The 16,064-nt window shown below is 40.3% G+C and overlaps 1 protein-coding gene across 4 annotated transcripts; it reads right to left on the bottom strand.

The window, feature by feature from the left end:
• Nucleotides 1–335: 335 nt before the first annotated feature.
• Nucleotides 336–14,736, bottom strand: LOC120286212 (zinc finger CCCH domain-containing protein 17-like). 4 transcript variants are annotated; one of them, XM_039312479.1, is made up of 7 exons: nt 13,494–14,736; nt 2,404–2,589; nt 2,185–2,286; nt 1,741–1,887; nt 1,358–1,540; nt 879–976; nt 336–781 (listed from the first exon to the last, which is right to left on the bottom strand). In XM_039312479.1, exons 1-7 carry the CDS (start codon nt 13,908–13,910, stop codon nt 610–612), a joined length of 1,305 nt encoding a protein of 434 aa, XP_039168413.1. In that variant the 5' UTR covers nt 13,911–14,736; the 3' UTR covers nt 336–609. The 4 variants fall into 4 exon arrangements, with proteins under 4 accessions (XP_039168413.1, XP_039168414.1, XP_039168415.1 ...); XM_039312480.1 differs by lacking the exons at nt 879–976; nt 1,358–1,540; nt 1,741–1,887; nt 2,185–2,286; nt 2,404–2,589 and adding exons at nt 11,627–11,724; nt 12,145–12,327; nt 12,527–12,673; nt 12,967–13,068; nt 13,186–13,371; XM_039312481.1 differs by lacking the exon at nt 13,494–14,736 and adding an exon at nt 2,761–2,910 and having other exon boundaries at nt 355–781.
• Nucleotides 14,737–16,064: the final 1,328 nt, after the last annotated feature.

The following is a 16,064-nucleotide window of genomic DNA, read 5'->3' on the forward strand; positions in this document are numbered from 1 at the left end:
GGATTGATGCCTTTGAAGAGGGAGCTTCTTATTAGTTTCTTAAGCTTTAATGAAATCCCGTGTATCAGTTTTTTTTTTTTTTCTCAACGTGTATCAGTTTTAATTTAAAATATTTATTCAATTGAATTGTAGTGTGTAACGTATGAGTTTTCATTCAACCGACCAAAAAAAAAAAAAAAACATATGAGTTTTCATTCCACGTTCAAGGGTACGTGGGGTGTCACAAGCTTATGAAGTTCATTTATCAGTTTCGTATCGAACAATTTTAATCCATACGGAAGTCAGCCTGCGCGATGTGAATTTCTTTTCATCAGAGTGAGAAGCATATGCAACAATTTTGAAGGAAAAACAAGGTTTCCATTCGACAAGCAAGAGACATTTCAATTGCTAATCAGGAATCATATACAAGTCCAGCCGTTGCTGTCAAAAAAATCAATGTCTATACAAAAAAGACAGCCCAAAACTGGTATTGCGGGCCAGACAGTAAGTAGGTACAGCCGTCCCGTTTCTTGCTCTAAATCACAATCCCAGTTGCATCGTAGCATAGATGACATTGTCTTCCTTGCGAAATTTGAACTCCAATGTCAATAGCTTGATTCTGTCTTCTACTTAGCATGACTCCATCGGTTGAGGAAGCTGCTCTTTTTGGCTCTTTGGAGAATCCAACCAGTTCCAAACGGTCAATGTCCCCGCAGCATCTCCAGTGAAGAATAGGCCTCCGGCAGCCGTTTGAAGAGTCCTAACTTCTCGTCTTGAGAATATCTTGCCCCTTTCGGTGAACCTGGCGTAGGATGCACAAAGTCAGCCAAGCAGAAGAACAGAACAGTCCCACTGAGAGACAGGATGTCAAACCAATTAGAGAAATTATTTGGACTTACGATGGGAGCTCGTACAACCGAACAGTGTTGTCAAGGCATGCACAGAGAAGGACCGGCTTACCACGTGCATCAATCGTCCCTGACAGTGCAAGAATTCCCTGTGCAGGACACAATGATACTTGCAACATCAACAAATGATACTACATCACTTCCTTGAGACTAGGAGCACAGTGAGAAACTGAAAAACACCAACAGGTGTAAGATGAAAATCCAGGTCTTCCCCACATAGAGCAAGCACATGGAAGGTACTTGACAGTATGGCTATATTACAAAGCTTCAGTCCACATTATTCATATAGTTAATTTTAGCTGCAGAAATAAAACTGAAAAGAAATAAGGCGTGTCTTTGCGATCTTAGATTGTAAAACAGGCCCATGGACTTCGCACGTATGAAGACAATAAAAGAAAACACAATTTCACCCTATACCCTAATCCACACGAGTGCCCCCCAAATAAAATGAAAATTAGCAAGCAACATACATGGTCCTCATGATGTGTATAGCCAACTTCCAAGCTGCCTCCTTCAGTGGCAACCCCCCAGACCTTAATTTTCTTATCCAATGAACAGGATATCAGGTACTGGTCCCAGCAAAGAAGTGACATCACCACATCAGTGTGTCCAACAAGTTCCTGAACACACTCCAGAGTGTGCAAGTCCCACACCTGCAGAGAAGAAAACAAGAAAGAGGTGAGGGGTCAGGACGATATTACAGCGCAGCACAGCAGAAAGATACAGAAAGGATGTAGCAACCAATAGAGGTGATGCAAAAGAAAACATAAACTCCAATGGCCAAGTCATGCCTTCCTAGTACACACAACTAAATTAAATGAGGGGGCGTGACATCTAAGATAAGCCAGCTTACCCTTATGGTCCGGTCAATGGAACCAGAATACAACCGGTCGCGCCCAACAGTTAATGATACCACGCCCTTCATGTGGCCCCTGAGAGGCGCAGCCATCTGAAAAGGATCAGCCTCGCTACCTCCTTTCCACACCAAGATAGTGCCATCCTAGAAGGAAAGTTTGTTCAGCATAATCATCGAAAGCCAATGCAATTCATCACAAGGATCAACAAATGAGGAAGTCAGTGATCAGATGAATGCTGACTCAGGTGGGCCCCACATAAAGAAGAAGAAGACAAGAATTTCAGGTCCGAACCAAAAAATCCACCCTCACACTCAGCATCAACTTTTATATCACTTATGTTGCTAATTCACAGAGGAACGAGATTCCAAAGAAACGGACTAGACAATATTACGACAGATGAATCACCTAAATTGATTAAATTCTTTCTAATAATAAATTACCTGGGCTCCAGCAAAAAGCATGTCATTAGCAACTTCCAGAGCATGAACCTGTCCAACTGGTCCACTGATATTGTAGCTAGCACCATTCTGGATATTATATGCCTACAAGAAATACAAGCGAAAGCAATGAATTAGAGTTCGGCAGTTCACCAATTCAAGAATTCCCCCATAAAAAGGAAAAAATAACGAAGGACAAAGTAGACCCAGCCAACCGCTCACCTTAACAGTATTGGGCAGGCCAACAAACACCCAAGGACCTTCACAAGTAAAACACCCAACTTCTCCTCCAAGGTTGATCACCTGATCACATTGACCAGTGTGACAGTCCCAGATTCTAGCCGTTCCGTCTTTGCTTCCAGAGTAGAGCTTAGTAGATCCGGAAGGAAGTGCTATCCCAGAAACACCCTGTCATAAAAAGCATCAGGTGAGTCCAGACCCATTTTTATGCCAGACAGGCAAATGATATTTCGACATCTTAATTAGAAAAAGGACGGAAACAAATTAGAGTTGCAACTAAATTTTCTCCAGCTATAGTCTGGAGAACACAGAAGGCAAAAACTAATCTCTAAATGGTACCTTTTTATGGCCCTCGAGCTTTGCCAACATAGCAAAATCAACACCGTGAAACCACGAATGCAAGAAAGGACATGCATCGCCCTTCACGCAGTTGCCTGTTATCCAGAAATTGCATAGTTTTTCTTGGGGCTTTCAGAGGGTTTTTGTTTGTCGACGATTCACTTCTCTCTCCATAAGTCGAACTTGCTGAATTCACTGGACTAGATTCAGGGCCCTTCCTCCCAGGGCAAATCCTCAGCCATATGACTCGACTGCTTTGCAGCTCGATGGTAAACATTGCCCGGAAGAGATGCATCGTGTGAAAACCTACAAGGATTCCGGTTGCATTTCCCTGCTAACCAGAAAGTGCAAACTCTTCTGCGGCTTGTTGGTGCTTTATAGTGAGCAGCTGAATTTTGTTGCCAACCCACAGTACTCCTTGCTGTCTTAATAGCCATGCTATCAATCGCCAAACCGAACGACCTATCCAAAGTTAACTCAAAGCATCAGAACTCGTTCTTGGCAAGAAGATCCCTTTGCAGAAAAGCCAAGGTCCGCTGTAGTCAGCAATCCCAAGCATTCAAATTCCTCTTATCACCAACAATACGAACAATGTTCGACCTATAAGAGAATGGATAAACATCTCCATCCATCCATCATGATTCCCATCTCTTTCGTTTCGGTTCCAACCAAATCAAATTCACCCAGAAGCAGAAGCAGAAGCGAATAAAATTCTAGAAAAGGAAGTAGAGACAGTAGATGTCGACAACCACGTCGCATCGTCCGAGCCTTTTCAACATAAATTCCAATAATCAAACCTAATTTCCCGATCCTCCTTCAAGGCGGAACAAAACCCCGATTCCTTCGGGATTAAGAAACCCTAACAATCGCCGCGAACGACTACCAAACGCCGCAAGCCCGACGGCCCTCGCCGTCGTCAGCGGCGGGCAACCACTTCCTGGAAAACCCTCCGGCGGCGAGCGGGAGATCGTCATCGTCATCGTCATCGTCGAAAGAAGAACGGAAAACCCTAACCGGGGGGAACTTCTTCCTCGTCGCTACTTCACTAGAAACTGATACGGAGAGAGCGCGTCGGAAAGAGAAGCGAAGCGAACCTTAGCGAAAACGGCGAAAGCAACGAACCAACGATCGGGCCCTCGAATCGGAAGCACGAAGATCGGCGGCGATCGAGAAGAAGAAGAAGAAGAAGAAGAAGAAGAAGAAGAAGAAATCGATGAGAGCTTTTTGTTGTTCAAGTTTGCCTGCTGGCCTTCTTGTTATATAAGGATGCCAAAGCGCGTTCACGTCACGCGGGGTGGTTTTCTTGATTTTATACTTTTTTTTTTTTTGGGTCGTTTCTTGATTTTCTACTTGGAAAAGTGAGAAAATAATAATAAAAAAAAATATGGTGTAAAGATAAATTTCTATTAGATTTTAGTCGATTTAGGGAAAAAAACCCAATAAATATAAGAATATCTTTATTAAATTTCAATTCGAAGGTGTTAGAGAGATTTTACAATAGAGGGCGGAGAAAATATAAGCCCGGAGAAAAATGAGGTGAAAAAGAGGTGGTGATGGAAATTATTTTCGTTTAATTTAAATAGAGTGGAAAGTGCTTTTACTTGTGTATTTCTTGTAAGTATCGTGGTGAATGAAATATAAATGGAGTAAATTTGGTGGAAAAAAAGGAGGTAAGGGATAATGAGTAAACAATATATCGTTTTATTAAAATAAAAAAATAACATCTTTCAGGAAAAAAAAAATATAAAAAATAATTAATAATTTTCAATTTTTGTAAAATAATCGGAATCAACAATTCAGAAAATGCTTTCTAATTTTGATTGTTCTCATTGCTTAGAACAATAAGTTAAATAACAAATTATTTTCATCATCAATCAAATCTATCCTGAACAATTTTTTTGTTAACAATCAAAATATTTACATAAATATTAAAGTCATGAATTTCTTTAAGTAATTCATTTTTCGGAAAAACCAACTTTCTGGCCTTTCGCTCTGCAAATTATAGATCTTCAAGCCATGCGTGGCATCCATTTTCATAATGATTGTCAAACCAAGTTTGCTCAACTCCCATTCCGTGGGTTTTCTCCATCATTTGGTGGAAGAACAAAATGAATGAGTGGGGCTCTCAGTGAAATTTTCCCTGATTTCTCATTCCCCACCCACATGCTTCATGGCTTCCCAAACAAGGTGATCAAAAATCTTTTCGTAGGTTTTCCTATTCTTATCTTGACTTCCTTTGGATGGGATACTGTGACATTGTCCATCGGTCCGATTGTCTAAATTATATTTGCATTCCTATAAAATTTGGGAAGTAAAATTTGAAAGTCGAAATGACTTTTGGATGAGATTAAAAGTTACTAATCATACTAGGAGATCATTGATTTCATGAAGTAGTTTAAATTAGTTTTCTATGTAGGTTTACATGTAGAACTTGTCATTTTGTGATTCGGCTTGTTTAGACACACTCATCTATCAAAAATCCTTTTAATATTATCAAAGCCAGCATTTGCTTTGATTGGTCTTCCAATCCAATACAATAGTGTCTATTTATAACTCAATTTACAAATAATTCATTAAAGGCACTGCAAACTATGGTCACCAAGCGTCGTTCCACAAACAATTTTGCAAAACCATTTCATGCATCACCAGCTTCCCCTTGTGTTCTAGTAGTTTCAAAGCTCGCATGAGGATGATGCGATCCATGCCTTGAAGATCTAGTATAGAATAAGAAGCTCCACTTAACTTGCACGAAAGAGGTGTGTAAATTTTAATGAGTTGTCAAACCACGATTCACTTTTAAGATTGAATGATATTGCTTCCTATCAAGACGAGAGAATTAGAGAAAGCATAATGTGACCGCAGGACTTTTGAGGACAATTAAAAAAAAAAAGCTCATTTTTCTTCTGTCAATGTTGAACTCCATAGGAAAGATGTTTATGTGCAAGTCTTGGAATTTTGCTTTTGGAACATGCAAAAGGTACTTTACCTCTCCCCCGAGATTTAGTGAGAGAGAGAAAGAGAGAGAGAGCGAAGAAATACATTTTAAAAGAGTATGAATTGTGTGTTTTAATTCGGTGTTTGTACTTTGACATATCCCGTGGGGTATAAGATCTCTGGCAAATTAAAGCCAGGAAAGTACCCGATAAACATTGTTTTATAAATTATTATTTTCAATATTTTTATCTTCTTATTGAGTTGAATTTCAAAGAACAAAACAAATGTAAAACAAAAGTATTCCAAATATATTCTCTAATACTTATCTCTTTGAAAAAAATAGGTTGATGGCATTTCGCTTTACTTCTATGATCATCACGTGGCAAGAGCATAGGGCATGGTTCTGTCACATGTCTCATGCTCAACCAATAAACTTTAGTTTATTGACTTGTTATCTCCTGACTTTTTTCTTTGATTGAATTTGAATTTGAAAGTACAAATTGGTTAAAAAGTAAGCATCTCAAATATATTCTCCCATATTTATCTCTTTCAACTTTTCTCTCTCATTATTTTAAACTTGAAAAGAAAAAAAAATTAAAGAGGCAAGATATTTTCAAAAATTTCGATAACAATAATTTATCAGAAAAAGAAGTTTAATATTTTTGACTAACTTGAAACATGTGTTGTAGCTCGAAAGAATGCCAATCCAAGAGGGTTATAAGGCCGTGACACATTTGTGGATCAAGCAACCATCGGCTTGTATCCCTGACATTTATGATTTTTTCGAGTCTTCTAGAATACTCCTGAGGACGGGTGATACGGTAAATGTATTCGTATGTAATAAGTGTGGGTAGCTGGTAGTTAGGGAAATGCAATCTCCACCGTTAGATTGATGAGAGATTTACGGATACGGTTTGCCTTATATTTGTATATATATAGGGGTCTTCTCCCCCTCATTGTAATCATCTCATTCATTCACAAGTAAATACAATCCTGAGCTTTTTCTCTCTCTACGATCCTTATGAGTTGAGTGAGGGCTAAAGTCCTAAGGCCGCATGGCTTAGCCTACGGGGGATTGATTGGCCCGGGATCAATCGGTCTGTGACATACCAAAGTTTATTCTAAGCGTAAGCACAATGGTTGATCCACGATCTGGTGACTGCGTTGATTGTGGGCAGAACACCGAGAAGGGTGCTGCCAAGGGCAAGAAGAATTTTGGTGGTTCAAGTTCAAGAGATCCAATGGGGGATCTTGCACAGTGGATGATGAAGCTAGACTTGTTCGTCACCAATGTCCAAGGATCGGTCGATAACCTAACCCAGACCGTGGATGAAGTAGACGTTGGAAGGGAGGAGCTCGTTGTTGAGGTGCAAGAGCTCAAGACCAGCGTGGGAGAGCTCCGACACGAGTTGCTAGGGATCCTACGGGAAGAAGCGTGAACGGGGTGATCATCGTGTAAGGTCCACCAAGTGGATACACCCAAGCTGAAGGAATTCAAGGGCTCGCGATGTGGATAATTTCCTATGGTACATGGAGCGGTACCATGGGGATCAATGAGGAAGCGTCTCGAGCAAAAAAGTGGTGTGCGTGACTTCATCAAACGTTTTTTGAAGTTGCTGCTCCAAATCCCTTTGATGAATGAGATCGAAGCGTACCACCAGTTCATGAGTGGTCTCAAGCATGGACCGAGCATTCAACATGGGAGATCTCACGACAACCATGACCGTAGCCGAATTGCTCATGGAGTATATGGCACCTTCCACATCCCGCTCGGACTCTCGTCCGAGGGATAAAGCCACTGGTGGGGGAGATCGGGGAGGCACGAAGATCGGCGGCGATCGATCGATCGAGAAGAAGAACAAAAAGTAGAAGCGAAATCGATTTATTGGATGGGAATTTTGCCTCCTGCCCTTCTTCTTATATAAGGAAGCCAAAGCGGTCACGGGGTGCAAAAATTGGAAATTACCATTGCGGATTTTCTTTATTTTATACTTGGAAAGCAGAGAAAATTATAAATAATAAAAAAAAAATTTACATTAAATATGGTACAAAGATAAATTTCTCCAAGATTTTAGTTGAATTGGAAAAAAAATTCCCTCTTAAGAATGTTCATAATATTGGTTTCCGCAACACCATCAATGTTCCATTCATAGATGGCGTCGGGAGTATTTATTATGTATTTTTTGCGATGATTCTTCTTGGGCACAACCGGTGGGTAGCTCTACTATAATAAAGCTTGAGGTTGTCTCCAATTGAGTCTCAATTTCATTGACGGACTCATTATCGGAATTGCCGAGTGTTTGGTCGGGGTACTAATAGTGGGTTGGTGCAGGTGTCTTTAATGATAAGATTAAGGAATTTAGGAGTGTCTAATATAGGATCGGGTTCTAACTTTGATTTTCCTAAGAGTTTTTTTTTTGTTCTATAGCTTTGGCAAACTCGGGCTAAGATTTTTGGAAATTCGAAGGCTTTAAAAATGGGTTTTTTGAGTATGTCAACTTGAGGTGAAATAAGCTGAGTGGGATTCTGTATGGTGGATTCTATCCTATCCAACTGTTTTCCTAGGGTTACTAAATGTTGATTAGTAAAATTGTTTTGTCGATAAATATCAGAAATTTTTTATTAAGTTTCAATTTGAAAGTGTTAGAGAGAATTTACAATATATATATATATATATATATATATATATATATATTTTGTGGAAAAGCCTTAAGAGGGTGGAGAAAATATAGGCATGGAGAAAAACGTGGTGGAATAAGAGGAGATGAGGGAAATTATTTTCGTTTATCGTTATTTTAAAATGGATGCAAATTAGTAAAATACATATGTAGGAAACCGGGTGGAAAAAAGAGGAGGCGTGCGAAATTATTTTTCCAGATCCTCGTACTACGAAATTATTTTTGTTATTGTTATTAGTAAAATGGTGAAAATTACTTTTACTTATACATTTCTTGTATATATCGTGCTAATACATAACAAAGTTTTTATCATGCTTATTATAATGTTACATCTCTTAAGACGGGCGCTCTATTAAAGCATGTTAATAATGAAAATGTCCAAACGTGACGATTCGAAATTAAGAAAAAGCGAAATTGCATGATGATGAGAAACATCCAACCTTAAGCAAACCTCTCAATAAGATACCAAAATCAATATAAACATGGATGAATTAAATTAATCATCTTTTAACTCTTTTTGTTGTAGAGTAGTGATACCGATAGATTTTAGAGTATTTAAGGATAGTTTGAAAGTATAAACGGTCCGATTGTTTTATTTTTTGACATTTAGATCGTTAAGGAAAATGAATAAATAATAAATCCTTCTATTAAAGAAAATTGAAATCAACATAGGAAACTTCCTTGAAAGATAATTACGATTAATGTTCTTTTTTGTAAAATAATAGGAATTGCGGAAAATCAACAATTCATAAAATGCATTCCTAATTTCGATTGTTCTCATCGCTTAGAAATATAAGTTTATGAAAATTATTTTCACTATCAATAAAACCTATGCCAAGCATTTTGTTTGATAATTAAATATTTCCAGTTAACTCAAAATTCTAAACAACGTAAAGATTAAAGTTAGGGAAATTTTTTCTTGAAATTATTGATTTTTTGTGAAACCAACTTTCTCACGTTGAGAATTAGACCTTTAAACAATACGACGCTAAAATAAGGAAATCAACATACTCTAAACTGAAAAAAAATTAAAAATTCGTGAAGAAGATGCTATAATTAAGATCTTGTTTTCTAATTTTTTTTTTCCTAATACATACGCTTTAGCAAATTTTTTAATTTAAACTTTCAAGCTGCTTGTGTCCAGTTTATAAATTTTTTGTCTGATTTGTTCTGTCCTCAATGGGCTATAACCCCAAATAATTAGGGGTGTCAATGGTTCGGTTCGGTTTCTGACACCCCTAATATTGATAATGTACCTTTACATGTACTATCACGTATGTAATAGTATTATTTGTAGGGGTGTCAGAAACCGAACCGAAAACCGAACCGAACCGAACCGAAAATTCGGTTTTTTCGGTTCGGTTCGGTTTTCGGTTTGGTTCTCATTAAAAACCGAAATCTTTTTTATCGGTTCGGTTAACCGATAAAAACCGAACCGAACCGAATCGAAGAACCGATAAAATAGAACCATTAACCAAACCGGCAAGGGCAAACCCTATTTCTAATTCTCTCCCGTCTCCTCTCAGTGCGATGGCGACTGTGACTGCGACGGCGGCGAGGACGGCGACGGCGGCACGGACGGCGACCGATTGAGGGATGTGCCTGAGCATGTCTTGCTCCCCTCGACGCCCTCCTCCCCACCATCGGCCAAACAGGCTCGCTCTAAAGGAACGCCGTCGCAGGGAAGGGGAAAATGTTGTTGCGGAGATGAAGAAGGCCGTGGCCGACAACCCAAAGAAGCTGGCCAACCTGATCGACCTCGTGAACCTGCCCTCGATTGTGCGCGACTTCGTGGGGCAGTCCCAAATTGCTAATGAATTCGGGTGAGTCGTGCCCACGTAGGTTGCGGTCCTGTTAGCCGAACCGCATGCTAGTGTTGATTTGGTGTTTGATGCAGTTCCTCGGGTTTATCATGCGATTCGTGCGGTGAATCGTCGATTGATTGGGTTCGGGTGCCGTTCGTCTAGGGCTTGTGGAGTAGTGAATTCTGCTGTCTGGTTCAACCATGATTCTGCCTCGAGCTCGTGTGGGGTGAGGGAGGGAGACGTCTCCAGCTCGAGTCGTCATCTGGGTTTGAGTCTTCTCTTCCCTTCTTCGAATGGTTTGATCCTAGGACAGAGAGAGAGATACAAAGAGAGATATACAGAAAGAGAGATACAGAGAGAAAACCGAAAACCAAAAGTTGAAAACCGAAAAACCGAACCGAACCGAACCGTTGACACCCCGATTCAATATATGTTAACTAGTAATTTTCCTAATGTAGATTCTACAAATTTTCACATTTCTACATTCCTTTGAAACCCCTTTGCTGAGCTAATACACTCTCACCCCTTTGAGCTAATACACTCTCACAATTGAAGAGGGAGCTTCTTATTAGTTTCCTAAGCTTTAATGAAGTCCCTTGTATTAGTTTTTATTTATAAGATCTATATACTTGAATTGTAGTGTGTAAACATATGAGTTTTCATTCCATGTTCAAAGGTACATGGAGTTTCACAAGCTTATGAAGTTCATTTATCACTTTCCCATCGAACAATTTTTATCCTCGCAGAAGTCAGCCTGCGCGACAGAGCGAGAAGCATATGCAACAATTTTGAAGTGAAGTTTATTCATCATTTATTTTCAGCACTTCTATTTAATTTCGCTTTTTCAGTAATAAGACTTAAACAAACGTACAGAGAAAACGATTATCAGAATTTCACAGTAAACTCTATCATAAAGGGAAAAAGGGTTTCCATTCGACAAGCAAAGGGCATTTCAATTACTAATGAGGAATCATATACAAGTCCAGCCGTTGCTGTCAAAAAAATCAATGTCTATACAAAGAAGACAGCCCAAAAACTACTATTGCGGGGCAGACACTTAGTAGTTACAGCCGTCCCGTTTCTTGCTCTAAATCACAATCCCAGTCGCATCGTGGCATAGATGACGTTGTCTTCCTTGCGAAATTTGAACTTCGATGTCAATAGCTTGACTGTCTTCTACTTAGCATGACTCCATCGATTGAGGAAGCTGCTCTGTTTGGCTCTTTGGAGAATCCAACCAGTTCCAAACGGTCAATGTCCCCGCAGCGTCTCCCGTGAAGAATAGGCCTCCGGGAGCCGTTTGAAGAGTCCTAACTTCTCGTCTTGAGAATATCTTGCCCCTTCCAGTGAACCTGGTGTACGATGCACCAAGTCAGCCAAGCAGAAGACGAGAACAGTCTCACTGAGAGACAGGATGTCAAACCAATTAGAGAAATTATTTGGACTTACGATGGGAGCTCGTACAACCGAACGGTGTTGTCAAGGCATGCACAGAGAAGTACCGGCTTACCATGTGCATCAATTGTCCTTGACAGTGCAAGAATACCCTGTGCAAGACAAAATGAAACTTGCAACATCAACAGATCTACATCACTTCCATGAGACTAGCACAGTAAGAAACTGACAAAACACCAACAGGTGTAAGATGAAAATTCATGTCTTCCCCGCACAGAGCAAGCACACGGAAGGTACTTGACAGTATGGCTATGTTACAAAGCTTCAGTCTACATTATTCACATAGTTAATTTTAACTGCAGGAATAAAACCAAAAAGCAATAAGGCGCATCTTTGTGATCTTAGATTGTAAAACAGGTCCATGCACTTCGCACGTATGAGGACAATAAAAGAAAACACAATTTCACCCTCTATAATCTACACTTTTTCCTAAAGTACCATCATCAACCACAAAATACCCTAATCCACACGAGTGCCCCCGAAAAAAAAAAGAAAATTAGCAAGCAACATACATGGTCCTCATGATGTGTATAGACAACTTCCAAGCTGCCTCCTTCAGTGGCAACCCCCCAGACCTTAATTGTCTTATCCAATGAACAGGATATCAGGTACTGGTCCCAGCAAAGAAGTGACATCACCATGTCAGTGTGTCCAACAAGTTCCTGAACACACTCCAGAGTGTGCAAGTCCCACACCTGCGGAGAAGAAAACAAGAAAGACATGAGGGGTCAGGACGATATTACAGCAGAGCACGGCAGAAAGATACAGAGAGGATGTAGCAACCATAGAGGTGCTGCAAAAGAAAACATAAACTCCAACAGCCAAGTCACGCCTTCCCAGGACACACAACTAGATTAAATCAGGGGGTGAGACATCTAAGATAGGCCAGCTTACCCTTATGGTCTGGTCAATGGAACCAGAATACAACCAGTTGCGCCCGACAATTAATGATACCACGCCCTGCGTGTGACCCCTGAGAGGCGCAGCCATCTCAAAAGGATCGGCCTCACTACCTCCTTTCCACACCAAGATAGTGCCATCCTAGAAGGAAAGTTTGTTCAGCATAATCATCGAAAGCCAATGCAATTCATCACAAGCATCAACAAATGAGGCAGTCGGTGATCAGATGAATGCCGACTCAGGTGGGCCCCACATAAAGAAGAAGACAAGAATTTCAGGTCTATACCAAAAATCCACCCTCACACTCAGCATCAACTTTTATATCACTTATGTTGCTAATTCACAGAGGAACGAGATTCCAAAGAAACGGACTAGACAATATTACCGCAGATAAATCACCTAAATCGATTAAATTATTTCAGATAATGATTTACCTGGGCTCCAGCAAAAAGCATGTCATTAGCAACTTCCAGAGCATGAACCTGTCCAACTGGTCCACTGATATTGTAGCTAGCACCATTCTGGATATTATATGCCTACAAGAAATACAAGAGAAAGCAATGAATTAGAGTTCAGCAGTTCACCAATTCAAGAATTCCCCCATAAAAAGAAAAAAATAACTAAGGACAAAGTAGACCCAGCCAACCGCTCACCTTAACAGTATTAGGCAGGCCAACAAACACCCAAGGACCTTCACAAGTAAAACACCCAACTTCTCCTCCAAGGTTGATCACCTGATCACATTGACCAGTGTGACAGTCCCAGATTCTAGCCGTTCCGTCTTTGCTTCCAGAGTAGAGCTTAGTAGATCCAGAAGGAAGTGCTATCCCAGAAACACCCTGTCATAAAACGCATCAGTTGAGTCCAGACCTATTTTTATGCCAGACAGGCAATGCAACTAAATTTTCTCGAGCTATAGTCTGGAGAACACAGAAGGCAAAAATTTATCTCTAAACGGTACCTTTTTATGGCCCTCAAGCTTTGCCAACATAGCAAAATCAACACCATGAAACCATGAATGCAAAAAAGGACATGCATCTCCTTTCACGCAGTTGCCAAATATCCAGTGATGGCATAGTTTTTCTAGGGGCTTTGGAGGGTTTCTCCTCCCTCCAGAAGTTGAAATTGCCGAATTCACTGGACTACATTCAGGGCGCTTCCTCCCAGGGCAATCCTCAGCCATATGACTGGACTGCTTTGCAGCTCGATGGTAAACATTGCGCGGAAGAGATGCATCGTGCGAAAACCTACAGGGATTCCGGTTGCATTTCCCTGCTAACCAGTAAGTGCAAACTCTTCTGCGGCTTGTTGGCGCTTTATAGTGAGCAGCTGAATCGTGTGGCCAACCCACAGTACTCCTTGCTGTCTTAATAGCCATGCTATCAATCGCCGAACTGAACGACCTATCCAAAGTTAACTCAAAGCATCAGAACTCGTTCTTGGCAAGAAGATCCCTTTTGCAGAAAAGCCAAGGTCCGCTGTAGTCAGCAATCCCAAGTATTTAAATTCCTCTTATCACCAACAATACGAACAATGTTCGACCTATAAGAGAATGGATAAACATCTCCATCCATCCATCCATCATGATTCCCATCTCTTTCGTTTCGGTTCCAACCAAATCAAATTCACCCAGAAGCAGAAGCAGAAGCGAATAAAATTCTAGAAAACGAAGTAGAGACAGTAGATGTCGACAACCACGTCGCATCGTCCGAGCCTTTTCAACATAAATTCCAGTAATCAAACCTAATTTCCCGATCCTCCTTCAAGGCGGAACAAAACCCCCGATTCCTTCGGGAATAAGAAACCCTAACAATCGCCGCGAACGACTACCAAACGCCGCAAGCCCGACGGCCCTCGCCGTCGTCAGCGGCGGGCAACCACTTCCTGGAAAACCCTCCGGCGGCGAGCGGTAGATCGTCATCGTCATCGTCGAAAGAAGAACGGAAAACCCTAACCGGGGGGGAACTTCTTCCTCGTCGCTACTTCGCTAGAAACTGATACGGAGGGAGAGCGTCGGAAAGAGAAGCGATGCGAACCTTAGCGAAAACGGCGAAGCGAACCTTAGCGAAAACGGCGAAGCGACGGACCGAGGGTCGGCCACTCGAATCGGAAAGTACGAAGATCGGCGGCGATCGATGATCGATCGAGAAGGAGGAAAAAGAAGAAAAAGAAGAAAAAGAAGAAGAAGAAGAAGAAGAAGCAGCGAAATCTCGGATGGGAAGTTTGCCGACTGGGCCTTCTTCTTATATAAGGAAGCCAAACCGCGTTCGCGTCACGCGGGGTGCAAAAATGGAAATTACCAATCCGGATTTTCTTTATTTTATACTTGGAAAGCAGAGAAAATTATAAATAAATAAAAAACATTAAATATGGTACAAAGATAAATTTCTCGAAGATTTTAGTCGAATTAGGAAAAAAAACCTGATAAGTATCAAATTTTTTATTATTAAATTTCAATTTGAAAGCGTTAGAGAGAATTTACAATATTTTTCTTTTTTTGTTACAAAGCTTTAGAGAGAGGAGAAAATATAAGTGTAGAGATAAACGAGGTGGAATAAGAGGAGACACGGGAAATAATTTTCGTTTACCGTTATTTTAGGATGGGTGGAAATTAGTAAACTACACCAGGTGGAAAAAGAGGAGGCTTCGAAATTATTTTGATTGTTCTTATTGCTTAGACAAATAAGTTAAATAACAATTTATTTTCATTATCAATAAAATCTACCCTGAACAATTTTTTTTGTTAACAATCAAAATATTTACATAAATATTAAAGTCAAGAATTTTTTTAATTTATTCATTTTTCGGAAACACCAACTTTCTGGCCTTTCACTCTGCAAATTATAGATCTGCAAATTTTCCCTAATTTCTCATTCCCACCCACATGCTCCATAGCTTCCCAAACAAGGTGATCAAAAATCTTTCCTTAGGTTTTCCTGTTCTTATCTTGACTACTGTTTTGCTTCGCGCAGCTTCACTTCAAAGAAAATAAAACCCTTTTATACGTGTGCCCAGGTCAAAGTTTGCCTTGGGCCCACTTCTTTCTCTTTCACGTGCAGGGAACTCCTTCGTAGAGAAGGCTTCATCGGCTAAAAGGAAATCGTGGAATATTGTATGTTTGGGCCCCACTGTGGATAACAACTTCCAACAAGAATTCCGAAGAAAGAATTTATATACATGTGCCCATCCTTTTTTTTTTTTTTTATTTCCTCCTTTTTAAATCTATCCCACGAACTCCTCATCCAAGCGAACCGCGTTTTGCAAACACTCAAACTCGAGACATAATTTAACAATTCTCCATCTTGGCCGATGTAGACATAATTTAACAATTCTCTCCATCTTGGCTCGATGTTTGAAGCCAAATTATAGTGCTCATTATTCATGTTGCTCTCCCAATGCCCCAATGGGTGCTCACTCTCCACAAACGCCAATAGAGCTCAAGCAGAGCTTAAGCTTTGCCAAAGGAACAGACTTAGTCATCATGTCTGCCGAGTTATCCGTTGTAGCAATTTTTTTGACAATAACAATACCT

The sequence above is a fragment of the Eucalyptus grandis genome, chromosome 5, assembly GCF_016545825.1.
Source record: "Eucalyptus grandis isolate ANBG69807.140 chromosome 5, ASM1654582v1, whole genome shotgun sequence".
In the NCBI taxonomy this organism is placed as follows: Eukaryota; Viridiplantae; Streptophyta; class Magnoliopsida; order Myrtales; family Myrtaceae; genus Eucalyptus; species Eucalyptus grandis.

Coding starts and splice junctions, on each gene's coding strand:
- LOC120286212 (XM_039312479.1), bottom strand. CDS start 13,910: ATGGCTATTAAGACAGCAAGGAGTACTGTGGGTTGGCCACACGATTCA. Junction 977..1,357: donor ATACACATCATGAGGACCAT/GTATGTTGCTTG, acceptor TGTCCTGCACAG/GGAATTCTTGCACTGTCAGG. Junction 782..878: donor CGGTTGTACGAGCTCCCATC/GTAAGTCCAAAT, acceptor ATCCTACGCCAG/GTTCACCGAAAGGGGCAAGA.